At 39.8% G+C, this 18,903-nt stretch overlaps 1 protein-coding gene across 2 annotated transcripts in view; it reads right to left on the bottom strand.

Annotated features, from left to right (window-relative positions):
* ptprz1b (protein tyrosine phosphatase receptor type Z1b) overlaps window positions 1–18,903 on the bottom strand; it is a 91,563-nt gene that overhangs the window by 36,356 nt on the left and 36,304 nt on the right. For both annotated transcript variants that reach the window (XM_088346708.1, XM_088346709.1), the window contains exons 3-8: window positions 10,905–11,084; window positions 7,601–7,752; window positions 7,447–7,542; window positions 7,321–7,387; window positions 5,541–5,698; window positions 3,497–3,644 (exon numbers count right to left, since the gene is read on the bottom strand). In XM_088346708.1, the coding sequence (XP_088202834.1) occupies window positions 3,497–3,644; window positions 5,541–5,698; window positions 7,321–7,387; window positions 7,447–7,542; window positions 7,601–7,752; window positions 10,905–11,084 (801 nt within the window). The remainder of the gene's footprint in view (window positions 1–3,496; window positions 3,645–5,540; window positions 5,699–7,320; window positions 7,388–7,446; window positions 7,543–7,600; window positions 7,753–10,904; window positions 11,085–18,903) is intronic.

Here is an 18,903-nt window from a genome sequence, read left to right as displayed (position 1 = left end):
ATACAAAAGCTTAACAAGATGTTTTGTAATGCTATGTCATTGTTGGAAATGCACTATTGATTCAGTAAAACAACAATCACTTCTGTCCACATGGTACAGTCATAACCGACAAAAAACAAAAGCTGATCAGCACATCAGAATACTACCGGTAAAACTCTTCTTCTTTGAAATCTTAACATATATTGATTTATTTTACAGGGAGTGCAGAATTATTAGGCAAGTTGTATTTTTGAGGATTAATTTTATTATTGAACAACAACCATGTTCTTAATGAACCCAAAAGTCTCATTAATATCAAAGCTGAATATTTTGGAAGTTGGAGTGGGGCTTTTTTAGTTTTAGCTATTTTAGGAGGATATCTGTGTGTGCAGGTGACTATTACTGTGCATAATTATTAGGCAACTTAACAAAAAACAAATGTATACCCATTTCAATTATTTATTTTCATCAGGGAAACCAATATAACAGCTCAACATTCACAAATATACATTTCTGACATTCAAAAACAAATCAGTGACCAATATAGCCACCTTTCTTTGCAAGGACACTCAAAAGCCTGCCATCCATGGATTCTGTCAGTGCTTTGATCTGTTCACGATCAACATTGCGTGCAGCAGCAACCACAGCCTCCCAGACACTGTTCAGAGAGGTGTACTGTTTTCCCTCCTTGTAAATCTCACATTTGATGAGGGACCACAGGTTCTCTATGGGGTTCAGATCAGGTGAACAAGGAGGCCATGTCATTAGTTTTTCTTCTTTTAGACCCTTTCTTGCCAGCCACGCTGTGGAGTACTTGGATGCGTGTGATGGAGCGTTGTCCTGCATGAAAATCATGTTTTTCTTGAAGGATGCGGACTTCTTCCTGTACCACTGCATGAAGAAGGTGTCTTCCAGAAACTGGCAGTAGGACTGGGAGTTGAGCTTGAGTCCATCCTCAACCCGAAAAGGCCCCACAAGCTCATCTTTGATGATACCAGCCCATACCAGTACCCCACCTCCACCTTGCTGGCGTCTGAGGCGGACTGGAGCTCTCTGCCCTTTACCGATCCAGCCACGGGCCCATCCATCTGGCCCATCAAGACTCACTCTCATTTCATCACTCCATAAAACCTTAGAAAAATCCGTCTTGAGATTTTTCTTGGCCCAGTCTTGACGTTTCAGCTTGTGTGTCTTGTTCAGTGGTGGTCGTTTTTCAGCCTTTCTTACCTTGGCCATGTCTCTGAGTATTGCACACCTTGTGCTTTTGGGCACTCCAGTGATGTTGCAGCTCTGAAATATGGCAAAACTGGTGGCAAGTGGCATCTTGGCAGCTGTACGCTTGACTTTTCTCAGTTCACGGGCAGTTATTTTGCGCCTTGGTTTTTCTACACGCTTCTTGCGACCCTGTTGACTATTTTGAATGTAACGCTTGATTGTTCGATGATCACGCTTCAAAAGCTTGGCAATTTTAAGAGTGCTGCATCCCTCTGCAAGATATCTCACTATTTTTGACTTTTCAGAGCCTGTCAAGTCCCTCTTCTGACCCATTTTGCCAAAGGAAAGGAAGTTGCCTAATAATTATGCACACCTGATATAGGGTGTTGATGTCATTAGACCACACCCCTTCTCATTACAGAGATGCACATCACCTGATATGCTTAATTGGTAGTAGGCTTTCGAGCCTATACAGCTTGGAGTAAGACAACATGCATAAAGAGGATGATGTGGTCAAAATACTCATTTGCGTAATAATTCTGCACTCCCTGTACGTTTAGAAATGATGGGAAAGAGACTGGAAATAACCTGCTCGGTGCTTATATATGCCGTGCATGCATTTGTTACAGTGAGAAGAGTCCTTTTAATAGAAATACTAAATACCTAAAATGAATTTCAAAAAGATCTGCGGAATAGATTGAGAGGTGAAAAACTAACCCTGATCCAAGCTCCCGGGATATAGAAAAATAGGCACTTCATTATTAGTGTTTGAAATTGTGCAGATTGTGAATTAATGATTTTGATGACCTTGGAGGACAGTATTTTGCTGAAAGCTTTGCCAGCAAAAGGTCCAGGTTCACTTTGGCACACCGACAATTTGGTTTGAAAGCAGAGGTTTTCAAACTTATTTACTGAGAGCTTCAAACAGAAAATTGAAAGATACGAGTGTCAATAGGGAATGAGTTAATGACTTTTAAAACTCAGCCTGGCTAAAATTGATCTTAAAAAAGGCACCCTAAAATGGATCTTAGATATTTATAGCAGGATATGGCAGCCCCTAAAAATATTGACTTTATATCAGGTGAGTTAGGATAAATTGTACAAAGCCATCAATTTTTGGGGGAAAGAAAAAAGTTATTTATCTTTTTGATATTTAGAAAGGCAGTATTGTTTATAAAATGTGATTTTATGGGCAATTATTACCCTGTGAAAAAATAAAGGATTTCATCCACTGGCAAATGATTCTGCAAAATTCAAGATACTTTTGGTCATATTTTATTATATTTCACTTGGGTCACGGGGGTGCTGGAGCCCATCCCAGCTATCTCCGGACAGTGAGCAGGGGACACCCTGAACTGGTTGCCAGGCAATCGCAGGGCACACAAGGACAGACAATTCACTCGCTCATTCACAACTAGGGACAATTTTGGACATGCCAATTAACCTGACACGCATTTTGGGGGATTTGTGGGGGGAAACTGGAGTGCCCAGAGGAAACCCACGCAAGCACGGGGAGAACTCAGTCCTGACCCTGGGCTTAACCATCCACACCCCAAAATATCTCTCTTTTCCTAACAAGGGACAGGATATGCTTAAATATGATGAAAAACATTAGATAAATACCTTAAAAAAGGAAAACAAGAACAAAAATACTAACAACGCAGCATCGGAAATACTCCATTGCCTTGAAATGGTTCAGTCTATTTTGTTCCTAGCACTGCTCCTATTTTGCTCGGCTAGTCACTAGCGGCATAGCGGTGGAATCTGTGAAGGCTGGGGTATATTACGGTTGGGAGCATGTTATACAGACGTTTCGTTGAACAACTGTTTTATCACCCAATATCAAGACTTAGTTGGAATAAACAGATATTACACCTAATTTTAGCTGCATTTAATCAAATGCAACAATGATCAGCCTAGCCTAATTGTTGCGTGTGCGTAAGCTATGTTTGTAGTCATCCTTCCAGCACTAGCATGGACATTAGCAGTTTTTTTCCTGTCAAAAAGCACCATGTGAGAGTCTATTACCCACAGTAACTATAAGGAAATACACAAAACCTCCTTCTAATTTATGTGCATATGGTTGTCAGGGTGGAGAATGTGTGTACTGTACTCTTTTGCAAAAAAAACGATTAAAAACTGGTCATGGCGTAGTGATAGTGTTTCTGCTAACCACAAAGTGTAATGTGATATACAAAAATGGGAAGTAACACTCCTGAACAGCGTTAAATTATCCTGTATGGCTTCAAGTCTAAAAAAGTAACCAGCAGGACAAAAAAAATCACCACTGGTCCCAACTCACTCGGTGCGGGCACGTCTTCGACTCCCGTATAAGAGGCGAACACCTGTCCCATGAACTGCTGCTGCTCTCTGAAATTGTTTTGCAGGTAATCAGTCAGCATGACGTAGCCCGACTGCTCCACCGTCATCACCTCGCAGAAGACCTCCAACTGCAGGTAGAAAATCCATGAGTGAAATAGACAAAAAAAATATTCCATATCGGAGCCAACGTAAACAGAAAGAGGCTTGAGTGATTGCCAAGCGAATACTAAGCAGCGCTCTATTTTTGGTTGGCACTTATATGCCAGTGTAAAGCCTTGTCACTCTGATTTCCATCATTCCAATGCAAACATATCGTTCGCACAGTATACAAAATAAGGCATTTTGAAAATATGTTTTGATAAAATTGAATTAAAAGAAATATGAAAATTAAGAACAATTAAATACAATTAAATGTCAATCCATAGATGAAATGGTCACTAACTCATTGTAGTTCAGGGTCCACAGACTCCACACGGTAGAAAAATCACGCTCGCAGGGACCGAACCCATGAATTAATGACATAAAAAATGTGGATTAGCTGTAGGGTTGAGGATCATTCAGAGGCTCACAATTAAATTATAATTCAGGAGTTTAAGATATGTTTATAAAAAAGACTATTGCGGGTTTTTTTCTCAATACTGTTTTTCCTTCATTAAAGTTTAATCTCTTTCAATGTTTATCAACTGTGCATTTATCTCATCTCATCTCATTAGCTGCACCGCTTATCCTCAGTAGGGTCGCGGGGGTGCTGGAGCCCATCCCAGCAATCATCATGCAGTGGGCAGGAGACACCCTCAACTGGTTGCCAGCCAATCGCAGGGCACACAGGGACAGACAACTCGCTCATTCACACCTAGGGACAATTTGGACCGGCCAATCTACCTGAAATGCATGTCTTTGGAATGTGGGAGGAAACCGGAGTGCCCGGAGGAAACCCACGCAAGCACGGGAAGAACATACAAACTCCGCACAGTAAGTCCGGAAGCTGGATTTGAACAAACACAAGAGGTTCCCAAGACCTTAGAACTGTGCCGCACACACGCTAACCACTGCGCCGCCGTGCTGCCCACTGTGCATTTATATTTAAAAAAAACAACAACAACAACAACAAAACTACAGCTGTTGTGGGACAGCTTAAATTTGTTGGCGGGCCTGAACGTCCACTCACTGGTTAATTAAAGAGTCGTTTAAAGAGTAATTGTTGTTTAAACCTGTCAATTGTAATTTAAATATTGTTTTTATGTAAACAAACAATCAAGTAATCCTAGTGTTGTCATCATCCTGAAATAACACATTTTGGTGGAAAAAAATCTTAATAATGTATTCTAACTACCCCAAAAATCATATTGAAAAAGAAATACAATTCACTGAACATGTAATTTTAAAAGTACAGTAATAGTAAAGATCCCACTGTCAGCCTAATTGTTGAATAGCATTTTGTGACATGACTTGAGCTGGTTGAACGGAGTAGCTTGGAGAGTGTGGAGGGGTAAATGATAATAGTCCTGATCTTCGATTGGTGCAACTTACTAAGGGTAGTGATACATGTGCCTTCTTTGTATTGATAATCACAAGCTTCGTTTCCATGGTTAACATGTTTTTGCTTCCCCCTTAGGCATCACCTCTAGCCTAGGGACTCATCGCAAAAAATACAGTACTGTATTGCTGACTCGCAAAGTCTTTACAAAGCACACAATATTCTAAGATTAATACAGAAGATGGCATTGTGGGAGGTAGTTCAGCCCATAGCATATCAGCATTTTCATGATGCCGTGACGCAAACCAAAAGCAGACCCACATTTTATATGACGTTGTCCAACAGTAGACAGGCATCTTAAAGACATAAATCAAACAATCTTATGCACGAAGACCGCAAAGTTGGAACCTGTTGTTGATATCGAATAGTGGGGAAAATGCCTAAAATAATGGGCCGAACAGACATCTTATGCCACACCGTAAAGTAAAAATGTCCTAAGGTGTGGATCACCATATCCTGGGAACCTACTGCGACTACTAAGACTCACCTGTGTTTCCGATATGGCCGCGGTGTGTTTAAAGACGAGCCACTCCACCACCTCCGTGCAGGGAGGAGAGGTCAGTGAGCCGTTGTAGATGTAGTATTTGTCAGTGTTGTTTGGCAGCAAGGACTGCAAGGCCAAAGCCTCCATGGAGCCGCTCTTACCTGCCCGGCAACAGGAAACGTTTTGTGACGCTCTATAGGGCAATCCGAAATTCTTAAACATGCAAACTGTGAGGAAATAGTACATGGTTTTTGCATAAGATTTATGACTATTTCTTTTTTATAATCTTGTTTTTTCCTGAGATAATGTATTTTGAAGACATTAAGTCTTGCTTTTGTCATCCGGAGCTGTGACGTTATTGGAGGATTACCAGCACACTAGCAAGCCACTCAACAGGTTATTTAGTCGCAAAGGTTACAAGAGTTATAAGCGAAGTTTTTGTAGTTTGTGTAGCGTATGCCAAGGAGCTGTGCATTAATAGTACAACGAAGGGAGAGCGACAAAAACTGGCATAAAAAAAAACCACAAGAGCGCCACTAATGGGGGGGTCAACCGGGACCAGTTAATTATAGGCAGCCGCAGCCTTAGCAGAAATACGAAAAAACGAAAACAAAGAGCATCAATGGCTACAGCTATAGCGACCAATGCAAAGTCAGCTGAGAATAAACAAACCAAGAAACACAGCAAAACCGGCGCTAACACCAGGCTATCGCAGGGCACACAACACCCGCTGAACTGTCAAGCTCACCAACAACCAAAAGAAAGAAGAGTGATTAACGCAAAGCCGGTGGGGAATGAACCAAGAGACTTGACAATACCGGAGCTACTGCCTGGATAGCCAGCCAAACAACACACAGTGGGAAGCCAATGAGCGCCAACCAGGAGTAAACAAAACACAAAGGCTCTTGGCAGTCCCGACTCTAACGGGGAGCTCGTCAGACAAAATTATACCAACTGTGACACACAAGGCAAAAAACACAAACTGAAAGCCACAATTGCTTCCCATCAAGCACAAGTATGCAATTGCTATTCTCAATCCCTGGTTGTTTTTGAGCTCGCTTCAGATTTGGTGTTAATGAAATTCACAATTTTTTAAAGAGATGTGTTCCTTCAAAAACGTCTAAGGTCTTCAGCAAACAAGCCAGCTGGTCAACTTTGAGACTTAATTTCTTGAGTGCCCCAGCGCGTGAAAGATTTTATATTAGCATAATCGTAGGAGGGGAACACTAGTCAAGTCATTTTTATTTGTATAGCCCTTAATCACAAAGAGTCTCAAAGGGCTTCACAGGTTATTACACAGATTATTTTTCAGACTTTTTTTTGTTTTTTTGGTTTGAACAAATTTATTGACACTAATAACAAAAAACAAACAGTGTAAGGTTTGAACAACCCCTCTTGACAATCTCAACAGCAATCAAGCACATTCACAATATTGAAAGGTTTTTTTTTTGGTTTGAACAAATTTATTGACACTAAAAACAGAAAAACAATCATGACAATCTCAACAGCAATTAAGCACATTCACAATATTATATTTCAATATGACTTTTTTAACGGCAAGCACAATGTGAGGTTTGAACAACCCTTCTCGAAAATCTTAATAGCAATCAAGCATATTCACAATTTCATTATATAACATCTTTGTTAGTGTCAATAGATCCGTCCAGGCCAAAGTCGATTATTTTTGGTCTGTGGTTTGAACAAATACCACTGCATGTTCTGTGCCTTATAGAAAATAGAACAATTCAGTTTGGTAATATCTTGAAACGTTACGGTGACTCACCAAAGCGATTGACACTCTTGACGGCATCGACGACGGGATTGAGGTTGTAGTTTTCGTCTGTGCTGATCTGCAAACGTAAACTTCATTGGTAAGACCCAAAATTTTGAATGGAGGTTATGGATATACCTCAAAGAACACCGCTAAGGCCGCAATCCTGCCTCCTTTGTTGATGGCCTCTTCCAGACTCCGAAAGGTATCTGGGTCATAAGCGTAGATTTGCATCTGAAAGCAATTTATAAAGTTAGCCGAAAGCGAGGCGAAGAAGATTTTTTTTGAGTACCTCAAGAGGGTATTTCATTCCATTGAGGCTATGCTCAGAGCCATCGAATGTGGCATTACAGCGCCCCCAGTGGAAGGTGATGGTGTCTACACGGAACCTTCCGCTTAGTCCACCCCCGCTTACATAGAAGTCTCCATCCACGTTGATAGCCACTAAAACAAAACATAACTATTTGGTTAATCCTCCAAAGTGCCACCCTAAAATTATACTTGTTTGAACTTTATAGTTCAAGTTCATTTCGATTTTGGTTCAAGTTCAGTCCAAGTTGGAGTTTGGTTGGAGTTTGGTTCGAGATTGGTTTGAATTCAGTTTGAGTTCAATTTAAGTTTAGTTCAAGTTCATTTGAGTAGAATTTGAGTTCCTGTCCCTGTTCGGTTCAAGTAAATGTCATTTACGTTTGTGTTTTTGTTCCAGTTCTAATTTTAGTTTAGTTAAGATCACTTTAATTCAAGTTCCAGTTTGAATTATATTTATAAATATATTATAATTATATTATAAGTTTTAGTTGAGTTAAGTTCCTGATCCATGTCCCGGTCCATTTCCAGTTCAGTTAATTTTATCTTATTTTACGTTATTGTACTTTTATTTGAATCCAGATTACCTTAATTTAAATGTGTTTGAACATGACACTGCAACACCAATGAAAGGAAAGCAAACAAACATGTTTTTACCGCATAATTTATGTTCAAAAGGACTGGAAAGATCAAGATTTTTAGATCACCAATTTTTGTTGCATAACGTAAGCATTCATATATTTCATTATGCCCCTATATATGTACATACAGTGAAGAAAATAAATACACCTGCTATTTTGCTATTTCTCCCACTTAGAAATCATGGAGGTGGTTTGAAAATTTCATTGTAGTTGTGTCCACTGTGAGAGAGATAAACCAAAAAGGAAAATCCAGAAATCACAATGCATGATTTTTTAACCATTTATTTGTGTGATATAGCTGCAAATAAGTATTTTGACGCCTGAGAAAATGAATGTTAATATCTGGTACAATAACCTTTGCTTGCTATTACACAGGTCAAATGTTTCCTGTAGTCTTTCACCAGGTTTGCACACACTGAAGGAGGGATCTTGCCAACTCCTCCACACAGATCTTCTGTACATCAGTCAGCTTTCAGGGCTGTCGCTGAAAAACACGGAGTTTGAGCTCCCTCCAAAGATATTCGATTGGGTTCAGGTCTGGAGACTGGCTGGGCCATGCTAGAACCTTGATATTCTTCTTACAGAGCCACTACTTGGTTTTCCTGGCTGTGTGCTTCGGGTGGTTGTCGTGTTGGAAGACCCAGCCACGACCCATCATTGATGCTCTGACTGAGGGAAGGAGGTTGTTCCCCAAAATCTCACAATACACGGCCCCAGTCATCTTCTTTTTAATGCAGTGCACTCGTCCTAACCCATGTGCAGAAAAACACCCCCTTAACATGATGCTACGCTTCAGAGTAGGGATGGTGTTCTTCGGATTGTACCCTTCAACACGCTTAGTAGAATTATGACAAAAAGTTCTATTTTGGTCTCATCTGACCAGAAATCTTTCTCCCATGACTCCTCTGTATCAACCAAATGGTAATATGCAAACTTAGGACGGTCCTTGACATGTGCTGGTTTAAGCAGGGGAACCTTTCGTGCCATGCATGATCTCAAATCATGACGTCTTAGTGGTCCCAGCTCTTTTCAGGTCAATGACCAACTCCTGTCATGTAGTTCCGGGCTGATTCCTCATCTTTCTTAGAATCATTGAGACCTAATGAGGTGATATCTTGCATGGGGCTCCACTCGGATTGAGATTGACTGTCATGTTTAGCTTCTTCCATTGTCGAAAGATTACTCCAACAATGGACCTTTTTTCACCAAGCGGCTTGGCAATTGCTGTGTAGCAGCCTCGTGGAGGTGTACAATTTTATCGCTGGTGTCTTTGGACAGCTCTTTGGTCCACGTCATGTTACAAGTTAACATTTTACTGATTGTATGGGGTTGACATGTGTCTTTATGCATCTTACGACCTCAAACAGGTGCATCTGATTCAGGGTGATACATGGAGTGCAGGGGGACCTCTAATGGGCAGACTAACAGGTCTTTCAGGGTCAGAATTCTAGATGATACACAGGTGTTAAAATACTTAATTGAAGCTGTATCTCACAAAGAAATTGTTAAAAAATCATGCATTGTGATATCTGTATTTTCTTTGTATCTCTCCCACAGTGGACATGCACCTACTATCAACATTTCAGACTCCTCCGCAATTTCTAAGTGGGAGAAATAGCAAAATAGCAGGGTGTTGAAATACTTATTTTCTTCAATGTAGTTATAATTCTACCCATTTTGTGACAAAAATATAATCCACATGTATGGATGGGGGTAACTCTAGTACACATTTTTTCAATTATATATTAACAAAACCTTTACACTAGATTGACTTTATGTTTGTCATTTTAGTTATTTGTTAGTGTAAAATGGAAATGGTCAAAGTGGGAAAAGGCCTGTTTCAAATACATTTCAAATGTCAACCTAAACTCGATTTGATTGATTAATGAGCTGACTGAGTCTATGAGAATGACTTTACGCCAGGAGATGGCGGCAGAGAATAACAACATTTCAAATACCAGACAGCTCCTTTTAGTTAATTGAATCTGAAGAAAAAGATGAATTATAAAAGCGGCACAATGACTATTATTTTATTTTTTGCTTACTTTTGTATGAGGTCAAATTTGATCAGAAATATTGACTACACTTAATATTCCAGCGGAACTACTAGAATTGATTAAGTCCTATAAGGGCCTGAAAAAATAGTTCATTCAGGTTGTTCAGTTAAAACATTTTTGGTCATCGTATCATGGGACCTGCCTGCAATTAATTTCTTCTCTTGAGAGATGAGATATATTGATTCCTGTGTTTATCAGGTAAGACACGAGTCGTTAGACTTTTGCCTCGTTTATATATTGTAGCCTGCAGCTTTTTATTGACCCTTTTCTCCAGCTCAGTTTCATCTCTGCCTCTTGACATTGATCTTTTCTTTTTTTTTTTTCGTTTCTCTGGTAGTCTTGTGCCTCTGGGTGCCTCTCCCTCAATGCTTCTTTCTCACTCCGTTCCTTTCAATCTTTTTGGCTCTTCTTCATTAACTCCCGTGTTGTGAAGTTTTTTTCTGTTAATTTCCCTTGCTGCATCTGGAAAGTGTAGCTTATTTTCTTATGGAAGGATTAAGATGTATTTTACAGGAGTAAAATGTTTCCTAGTTTTATTGATTGAAAAACATCTTTGATCTTTGGAGAGTTCTACGTGGACTTTTAATCGGACCTGTTTTGCCGTTGTTGTGGATGGTGGTGGAATCTGCTGTGAGACGGTCCCAGCCTTCCAATCGCAGGTTCTGGTACTGAAGTCGGACTTGTGTGAATGTCTCGTCGATGTCTACAGGGGACTGTCGGGCGCTGTTGCAAGTCGGGTACTTCTTACCCCAGTTACGCTGGTTCAGGGCACCTGTACACACAAAAAAACCTCATTAACGTCCATTTTTTAAGACATATGTTGGCCCGGAGAGGGAGGGGCACCACCAGGCTGTACTTGGCCAAGACACAAATCAGGCAATGGTGCTCCGACGACCCTACGACGAGTAAAAGTTCAAATGTAAGTAGATTACTTTTTCAGTCAAGAGTAAATATTTTTCATTTTAAAATGCACAATATGATGGTTACTAACTCAGTGTTGGGCATGTTACTTTGAAAAAGGAATTAGTTATACTTACTACTTCTTCCAAAAAGTAACTGAGTTAGTAACTAGAAACCAGGGAAAAGTAACTACTTCTGTTACAAAAAAAGTTATTGTATTTGGAATAATTGGACATTTTTTGAGCAGTATTCAAGTCTGTCGAAGAGAGAAGAACAGATAGTTGTATTATAAAACCTTGTAATACGTATTGCACCACACTAGCAACAGATTTATCATGCTCTTCAAGTGTATGCTAACAAATATAAACAGTAAACAATATAATAAAAAACAATCAGCATATGATTAAATGTTCACAAAACATATGTAAACACGCACAAAAACGTACATAAACACGCACAAAAACGTACATAGCGCACCTCGTTTGACCGCAAGTAATGGTAACGCCGTCAAACGGTGGAAAAAAAATGTTTCGATTACCCAGTTACTGTAAAAATAACAGTGTTATTTATAGCGGCGTCATGCCCCACACTGGTAACCAGTCCTAGATTGGAATTAGGTTGGCATGGGAAAAATAACTCGTTCTACAAATTGATGATCATTTTTGTGGAAGAGCTATCTCTAGAATAAAATCTTCAACCTCTTGTGCTCGGCTGGGACTTATCCAATTTATAGTGCTGCAGAGAGTTCATTACTCAAAAAACAAACTTTTCTCGCATTTATCCAGATGTCCTGGATAGGTGTGATATGCAATCTGAATGATGTGTTCTACTGCTTCCCCAACCTCTAGGACTCTAGGAAGGGCTATTTTGACAGTATGTCAACTATTCTCCGGGTGAATTCACGACCTTCCCCATCGATAACAATGTTTGGTGATACGGATACTTCTTTTGCATTGAATTCCACCCAAAATTATATTGGAGCCTTCACGTCTTTGCTAGCAAGGCGGGGTTTATTACTGCATTGAAAATCTCCAAAGTACCCTTCCTCTTCTCTGTGGCTCAAAGACATGTTCACTTGAGAGGGTCCGCCTTACAATTTTTCCTTAAATAGCTTGCCCCTATCACTTAATTCAGAAGCTTAAAACAGTTGCCCTCCTAGATGCTTGATAATGTTGCCTTTTATTTAATTTTATTTGTTGTGTGTGTATTTTTTTAAGTACACGCGCACATAGCCAACAACGTTAGGTCGAGCCGAGGCAGGTTTGGAATTGGATTTTCTGGTGTTTATTTGTTTCTGAATGTATACTATGCTGTTATTAGAAAATCCCCCACCCAGCATTTTTGTGGGGTCCAATTTTTTTTTTACTATGCGCATGTAAAACCCAAAAAGTAACAACGTATGTTTATCCCCTTAACAATCCTGTAAAATTCATCTAAAATTCCAATCCAAGACGTACCCAAAGTAAATTAAAAGCTGTTCTTGAACCGTTTGGATATATGTACGGTTTTCGTTTCTTTTGAAAGCTAAGACTCAGTTTGTCCCAAACTGAAATAATTACTGAAGGACTACTAGCATTGAGTAATCTGAGTTGCAACACTTAGAAATAGAAGGTTTTAATTCTTGCCTAGTTTTATTTATTTATTTTGCAATCAAATGCCTGAAGATAAGTGTATTATGAGCATCTTAGCTGGAAAACAGGCGAGAAAATAGTATAGAACCTAAGGGGCCGGTCACACAGACATTTGCGGCTGAATCACGGCCAGAAATTTCTGCCTTTGAGGCGGACGCTATTGGACGCATTGAGTTCGCCATTAAGACGAGATACAGCGGTGCTTAACACGAGGTCGGAAATACGCGCGCGGGTGGCAGCGCGAAAAAGTTTTGCGCTGCTCAATTCTTCAGAGCGCGTAGGAGTCGGATTTGGGCTTAACACTGGCTCGGGAGCCTTTATACCCGTGGTCCACACGAGAAAATGACGCGATGAGGAAGCGGAACAGTCGCCGGCGTGTTTTGCGGGCATACCACCGATGAACAGCGGGTTGGCCAATTTTGCGCATTTTCCATCGCGGGCAACCACGGGCAAAAAAAAAACGCAAAATTTTAGCCGTGATTCAGCCGCAAATGTCTGTGTGACCGGCCCCTTACCTGGTACTTTGTCAAATTTGATCACAATCTGAAAAACTAAACACTGTATTTTACACAGTTTTCTAATGGTACGTCCGGGCGTTTCCCAATGTGTCCATTTGGTTTACATCAGTTTACATCCCTATAAGTGTCGTGATTGCCGATTCAGGGCACTTGTGACAGCCAAATTGGCACCAATAGCCCTGAAAACTGATAGGCTAAGAGACTCATTTTAAACCCCCAGCTTTGAAGAAGACACTGTCAGATTGTTGCGAACCAATGCTCCCAGCTAGGCAAGCTCACACTTTCAGACATTTTTCCTGCCCTGTTTTCCTCTGCCTGATACTCGTTGCCGACCTGTTTCTGGACCCGATTCTGCCCTTTTCTGCCACCCCAACATCTGACCTGTTTTGCCCCGCTACCTGCCTGACACCTGTTGCCAACCTTGTTTCCAAACTCGATACCGCCCTTGCTCTCCCGTCCCGGCTAACGACGAGTATTCCTGAAAATCTACGATCATCCTCGCTCGACACGGAAGTGCCACTTGGGCGTTTCCAGCCACCTGCTACCCTTGTCCGTCAAACATCGGATCGTGGAAGCAGGCCCTACTCTCCCTCTTTATCAATAAAACTGAGTAAATGAGCGCTATTGGTCCTGTTTCTGGTCTGTGACAAAAAGCTTTCCAAATGTGTATTCTATATTGGACATTTTTATTCTTATTTTCAACCTCTAGCCCCTTTTCTTATTCCATTTACTTACTTGATCAGTTGTTCAAATATTTTGAATGGTGTGAAATTGTTTTTTAATGGAGGCTGCTATGTGTATGTCTCCCTACAAAACAAAACAAAAGTACAAAAAAAAAGGTTTTTATTTGAAAAAAAATAATTTTATCCTTCAAATTTTGTTTTTGTCAATTAATGGAAATTTGGTAACCCCAAACTTTTAAACTTTGGTGTTATCCATTTCCGGTCCCCCAAAAGTATTCAAGTTAACCCTAAATAGTTATAAAACACATAATCTTGAAAAACACATGAAAATAGTAATCAAACAAAAAATACAGTAATAAGATAAATAATGATACTGAAATGACTTTAAAACCCTGGTCGATATTAACTTGGATATACCCTTGTATATTGAGTAAAATTTTAGCCCGAAGGAAATCTTGTATCTCAAATTTCTTGTAACTCGCTGAGCTTGTATGTAAAGGCGTCACTGTATCTGTTTTTAACATGTTTTTTTATATATGTTTGGTGACACTTTTGCCAATGCAACTGAAATAATGGCGAATTTAATAATCAATTCAGTTACTTTATATAAATGAATACGGTAGTTAAATGTATTTTACATACCACTTGAGTGTGGTTATATAAAGTTACATTAGGCCCTTTCAGGACATGTATACAGCAAAAGTTTTGATTCAATTTTACAGATTTTATTTTATCAGGAAATAAAAACTGATTAATATTCGATGTCATAATATGATGTCATACAACAAAATAATGTATACTAATTGACATACAAAATGGAATTAAAAAAACAAATCCAATGAAAAGGTAGCAAGTTTAAACTCTCCATGGACAAAATGGCGCTTTTTGTGATGTAAGTCCCAGCAAACCGAGCGACACATTTCATATTACAAAGACATACACAAAAAAACTTCACAGCCAATTCAAAATGGACATTGAACTATCATCAATCAGAGAGAAGCGGTGATGTGGGAGGTCAAGTAACACCTCTGTAAGCTTGCATCATAATCGCATCAGCAAATACAGAACTTCAGTAAGGGGGTGAATAGTGTTAACAGGACAGTGTGTTATATTTAGCACTTCCAGTAATAAAAGACTTGATTCAAAGATTTTTATTTAAAAAATTAGCAAAAATAAATTAACTATCATACAAACCAGCATTTAATAAATACTCAGAGGTCGAGAATTCTTTATTTATTTTGCATAACACGACCCCCACCCACAGTGAGCTGTAATATTTGTCCGCCATCTTTCTGCTACGGGTACCTATCCATCTATCCATTTTATGTGCTGCTAATCCTTACTAGGGTCGTCGGGTTGCTGGAGCCCAACCCAGCTATCTTCAGGCAGTGGGCAGGGGACACCCTAAACTGGTTGTCTGCCAGTTGCAGGGCAAACAAACGCGTACAACCATTTACACGCAATATATAACTGGCGGAAACCTACACAGGCAAACAACCACCCAGCCTGTACCAACGGGTACCCAGAGATCGTAGACTTTGGGAAATGCTGGGAGAAAAAAAATACACGAAAAATGGTGCAAAATGATCACTTTGAGTCTCTGTCGTTTGTATTCTTCTTTGTGCTCTTTAGCACTAGTTTTTTTTTGCACTACACAAAAAACGTGCATGTATGTTTATGTGTGTGCATTTATCCGTTCCCTTCAGTATAAATCTTCATAATGCTCTTGTATTAAAGACTCTTAGCTGACTCAAGTAGTCAGGAAACCAGCAGAAGTGAAAAGTAACAGTGATACCTATAAAAAGTTTTTGCAATTGACATTCATTACTGTAATTTGTATCAAATAAATTTGTGCTTGTGATTTTTATAGCCATCACTGCAGTGAATTATTTGAAGAACAACAAATCCAACAAAATATGGCAAGGTTAGGTGGTAAGAAACGGGATGAAAAAAAATATCCCTTGAGGCTCACTGAGATGTTCTTGGCTGTCAGATAGTGAAATTATAAAGTGAACGAATGAGCCATTTACATTAGATAACCCCGAGCGACACGACGTCCCCATTTATAAGAGGAGTATGCGGGGGAGAATGGAGCGATTATAGCGAACCGGCAGTCATATTTTGTTATGACCAATACATCCAATGCAGTTTAAGCAACGTGAGGCTCTGTTGTGCAGAAAGGGAAGCAAAAGGCAAGAAATATGCTGGCAGATGACAGTGGTGTCGTGATACTGGACTGCAGAATAGATAACAAGACTGATATTCCCTATGATAGCAGTTATTTTATGATACAGTTCCAACACAGGCGGTTTGAATAACCGTTCTCATTAGACGAGAAAAAGAAAATGCTATCACAGGTCTGTCTTTGGAATTTTACATTCTGTTTAGCACCAAGCTAAGTTTTTCAAAACAGAGCAAATTGGCGTTTAATTTAATTTGCTCTCTGGCTAGTTCCAAACTGAAGTGACTATAAACGGCTTTATTATTTGCTTCATACTGTCGGTGTGATGAAAACGTATCTATGTTTTTTCCAAACCAAACATTTGAAATTTTATTTCTAATTATAATCAGTATTTAGATTGTTTTAACAAAAGGCTCGGGCAGCACAGCAGCGCAGTGGTTAGCGCATGTGCGACACAGTTTTTAAGGTCATGAGATCGAACATTCTTGTGTGGAGTTTGCATCTTCTCCCCATGCTTGCATTGGTTTCGTCTGGGCCCTTCGGTTTCCTCCCACATCACAAAAACATGCATGACAGGTTAATTGACCGGTCCAAATTGTCCCGAGGTGTGAATGAGTGAGTGAGTTGTATGTCTACGTATGCCCTGCAACTGGCTGGCAACCGGTTTAGGGTGTTCTCTGCCCACTGCCCGAAGATAAATGGGATGGGCTCCAGCACCTCGGTGACCATACTGGGGATAAGCAGTGCAGATAATGGATGGATGGATGGAAGAAAAAGCTTCTAAATTGAGTCGTGAGCATGAAATAAAGGCAAATAACTAAAACATGACAAAAACAGATATGTTTGTTTCACAAACAAGTAAATACAAAAAAATGCAAAAATAAATACACAAATAAGAAAGCCAACAAAGAAAAAAACATTCAAACAACCAATAAAGAAATACACAAACTATTTAAAACTGATCAAACCCCATTAGTGGCACATTTAATTAACAGCAACGACAACAAAACTCTACTGGCGAGAAGCGGGTGTGGGACCAGAACTGACGAGAAGAAGATATTGAGAAGGGAGTCTTGCAACAGAAACTGGAGAGGAGGTCATGGGGTGAAGAAAAAAATCTTGAAGGGGAGATTTAAGAAAGATGACTTGAGTGGACGATCATGGGACGAAGAGGGAACTGGGGAAGGTGGTTGGAGTAGAAGGCTCGTGGAGTGGGTGAACTTGGAAATAAGGAGGGAATAGAGGTCATTGAAGAAGCTTGTCGTTTTGGCAAGTGAAAGTCTTTAGAAATCAAAACGATCAGAAACATGAGGTGTTTATAGTTAAGGTGGCTAATAGTCTAATTGGAAACAACTGAGGAGAGTAAACTTGAGGGGGACTGGAAAATGGGATAATGCTGCCATCTTTTGGTGAAAAGAGGGACTGCCGTTACCAAACCATGACAGATAAAGATGTCTTTGTCAGTAGATGAGTTAAAAATGGTAGATTTTGAATCAGGATTATAATTGGAAAATAATAAAATAAAGTATTTGTGTTTTTTTGCTTTTCTGGGGGGGGGGGGGGGGTTGTAAAGATGTATCAAAGCAAAACCCAGATGATATAAAAGATTCATCCTTGTTAACATGTTTGGAAACCAAGCATGCTGAAATGTGCCGCATCTCCTGCCCAAACCTTGACCAATTACGCTGGCACACCAAAGTCCTGATTTCATCCTACGTAAATTTGTTCTGCCCTGCTGAACTGAGGAGCAATCCATAAGTATGGGCAAGATTACCGAGTTAAATAATGAAGGCTCCACTTTTAAGAAGACGTCATTTTGTGTTTGCCTCAGCACCAGCAAAAAAAATAACTGAATGTATATCAATTATTAAAAGCCCTGATGTTGCTGTTGGAGCTGTTTAAAAACATTTAAATATGAATTATGGAACCAGGGGATATATGTTTTGAGAAGTTTAGCCTTGTTTTGAGCTGGCCATTTTTACATGAACTATTCATTTAGGTGAATTGAAATGGGCTTCAATTTGAATATGATTGGCATACGGCAGATAATTGGAGCCTGTTATGAATGTCTAAAGAGATTGCTTTTTGATACAGTATCTGGCAGGAAAAACAATCTGGAAAAGAAGCTGCTTTTACCACATTAGAGGGAATACTAGCATCACGAGGTGGCATGCTCCGTGAATCAACACAGCTCAGAAAATCATGGACTGCTCTATGCCCAGTCTGCAGGACATTGCCCACAAAATTAAGGACTAGTCTCACCTGGCTGCCATATCTTTCAACTGCCACCTCTTGCGGGAACTACAGAGCCCTTAAAACAAGGACTAACACATCCAGAGAGCTTCTTCCAGATGACTATCACCACCCTAAACAAGCACCCAAGACTGTGAAAAAAATATTGGGGCTTTTGATATTTGAAAAGTGTTCTGCGATTGTTTTTTGCACGTTTATCTTTGTTTTAAGAGACCTGTAGCGTTTACTCAAGGGAACGATTGCTATTGTATGCAACCACAAAGTTTAAGCTGAAAGAAAGACCGAATACTAATGAAAAATTCGGGGTCTGCGTTATTCTCAAGTGCATCTAACCGCTCCTCCTACAAGACACTGCTGCCAAAATGGAACTCCTTATTTGAGCTTTCAGTGAAATTGACAAGATTTATTCTACTAGGAGAGCTGA

This window comes from Urocampus carinirostris, chromosome 11 (assembly GCF_059441175.1).
Source record: "Urocampus carinirostris isolate Australia breed hairy pipefish chromosome 11, RoL_Ucar_1.0, whole genome shotgun sequence".
In the NCBI taxonomy this organism is placed as follows: Eukaryota; Metazoa; Chordata; class Actinopteri; order Syngnathiformes; family Syngnathidae; genus Urocampus; species Urocampus carinirostris.
The sequence above is the reverse complement of the archived record's forward strand: the minus strand, read 5'-3'. Positions and strand labels throughout refer to the sequence as shown.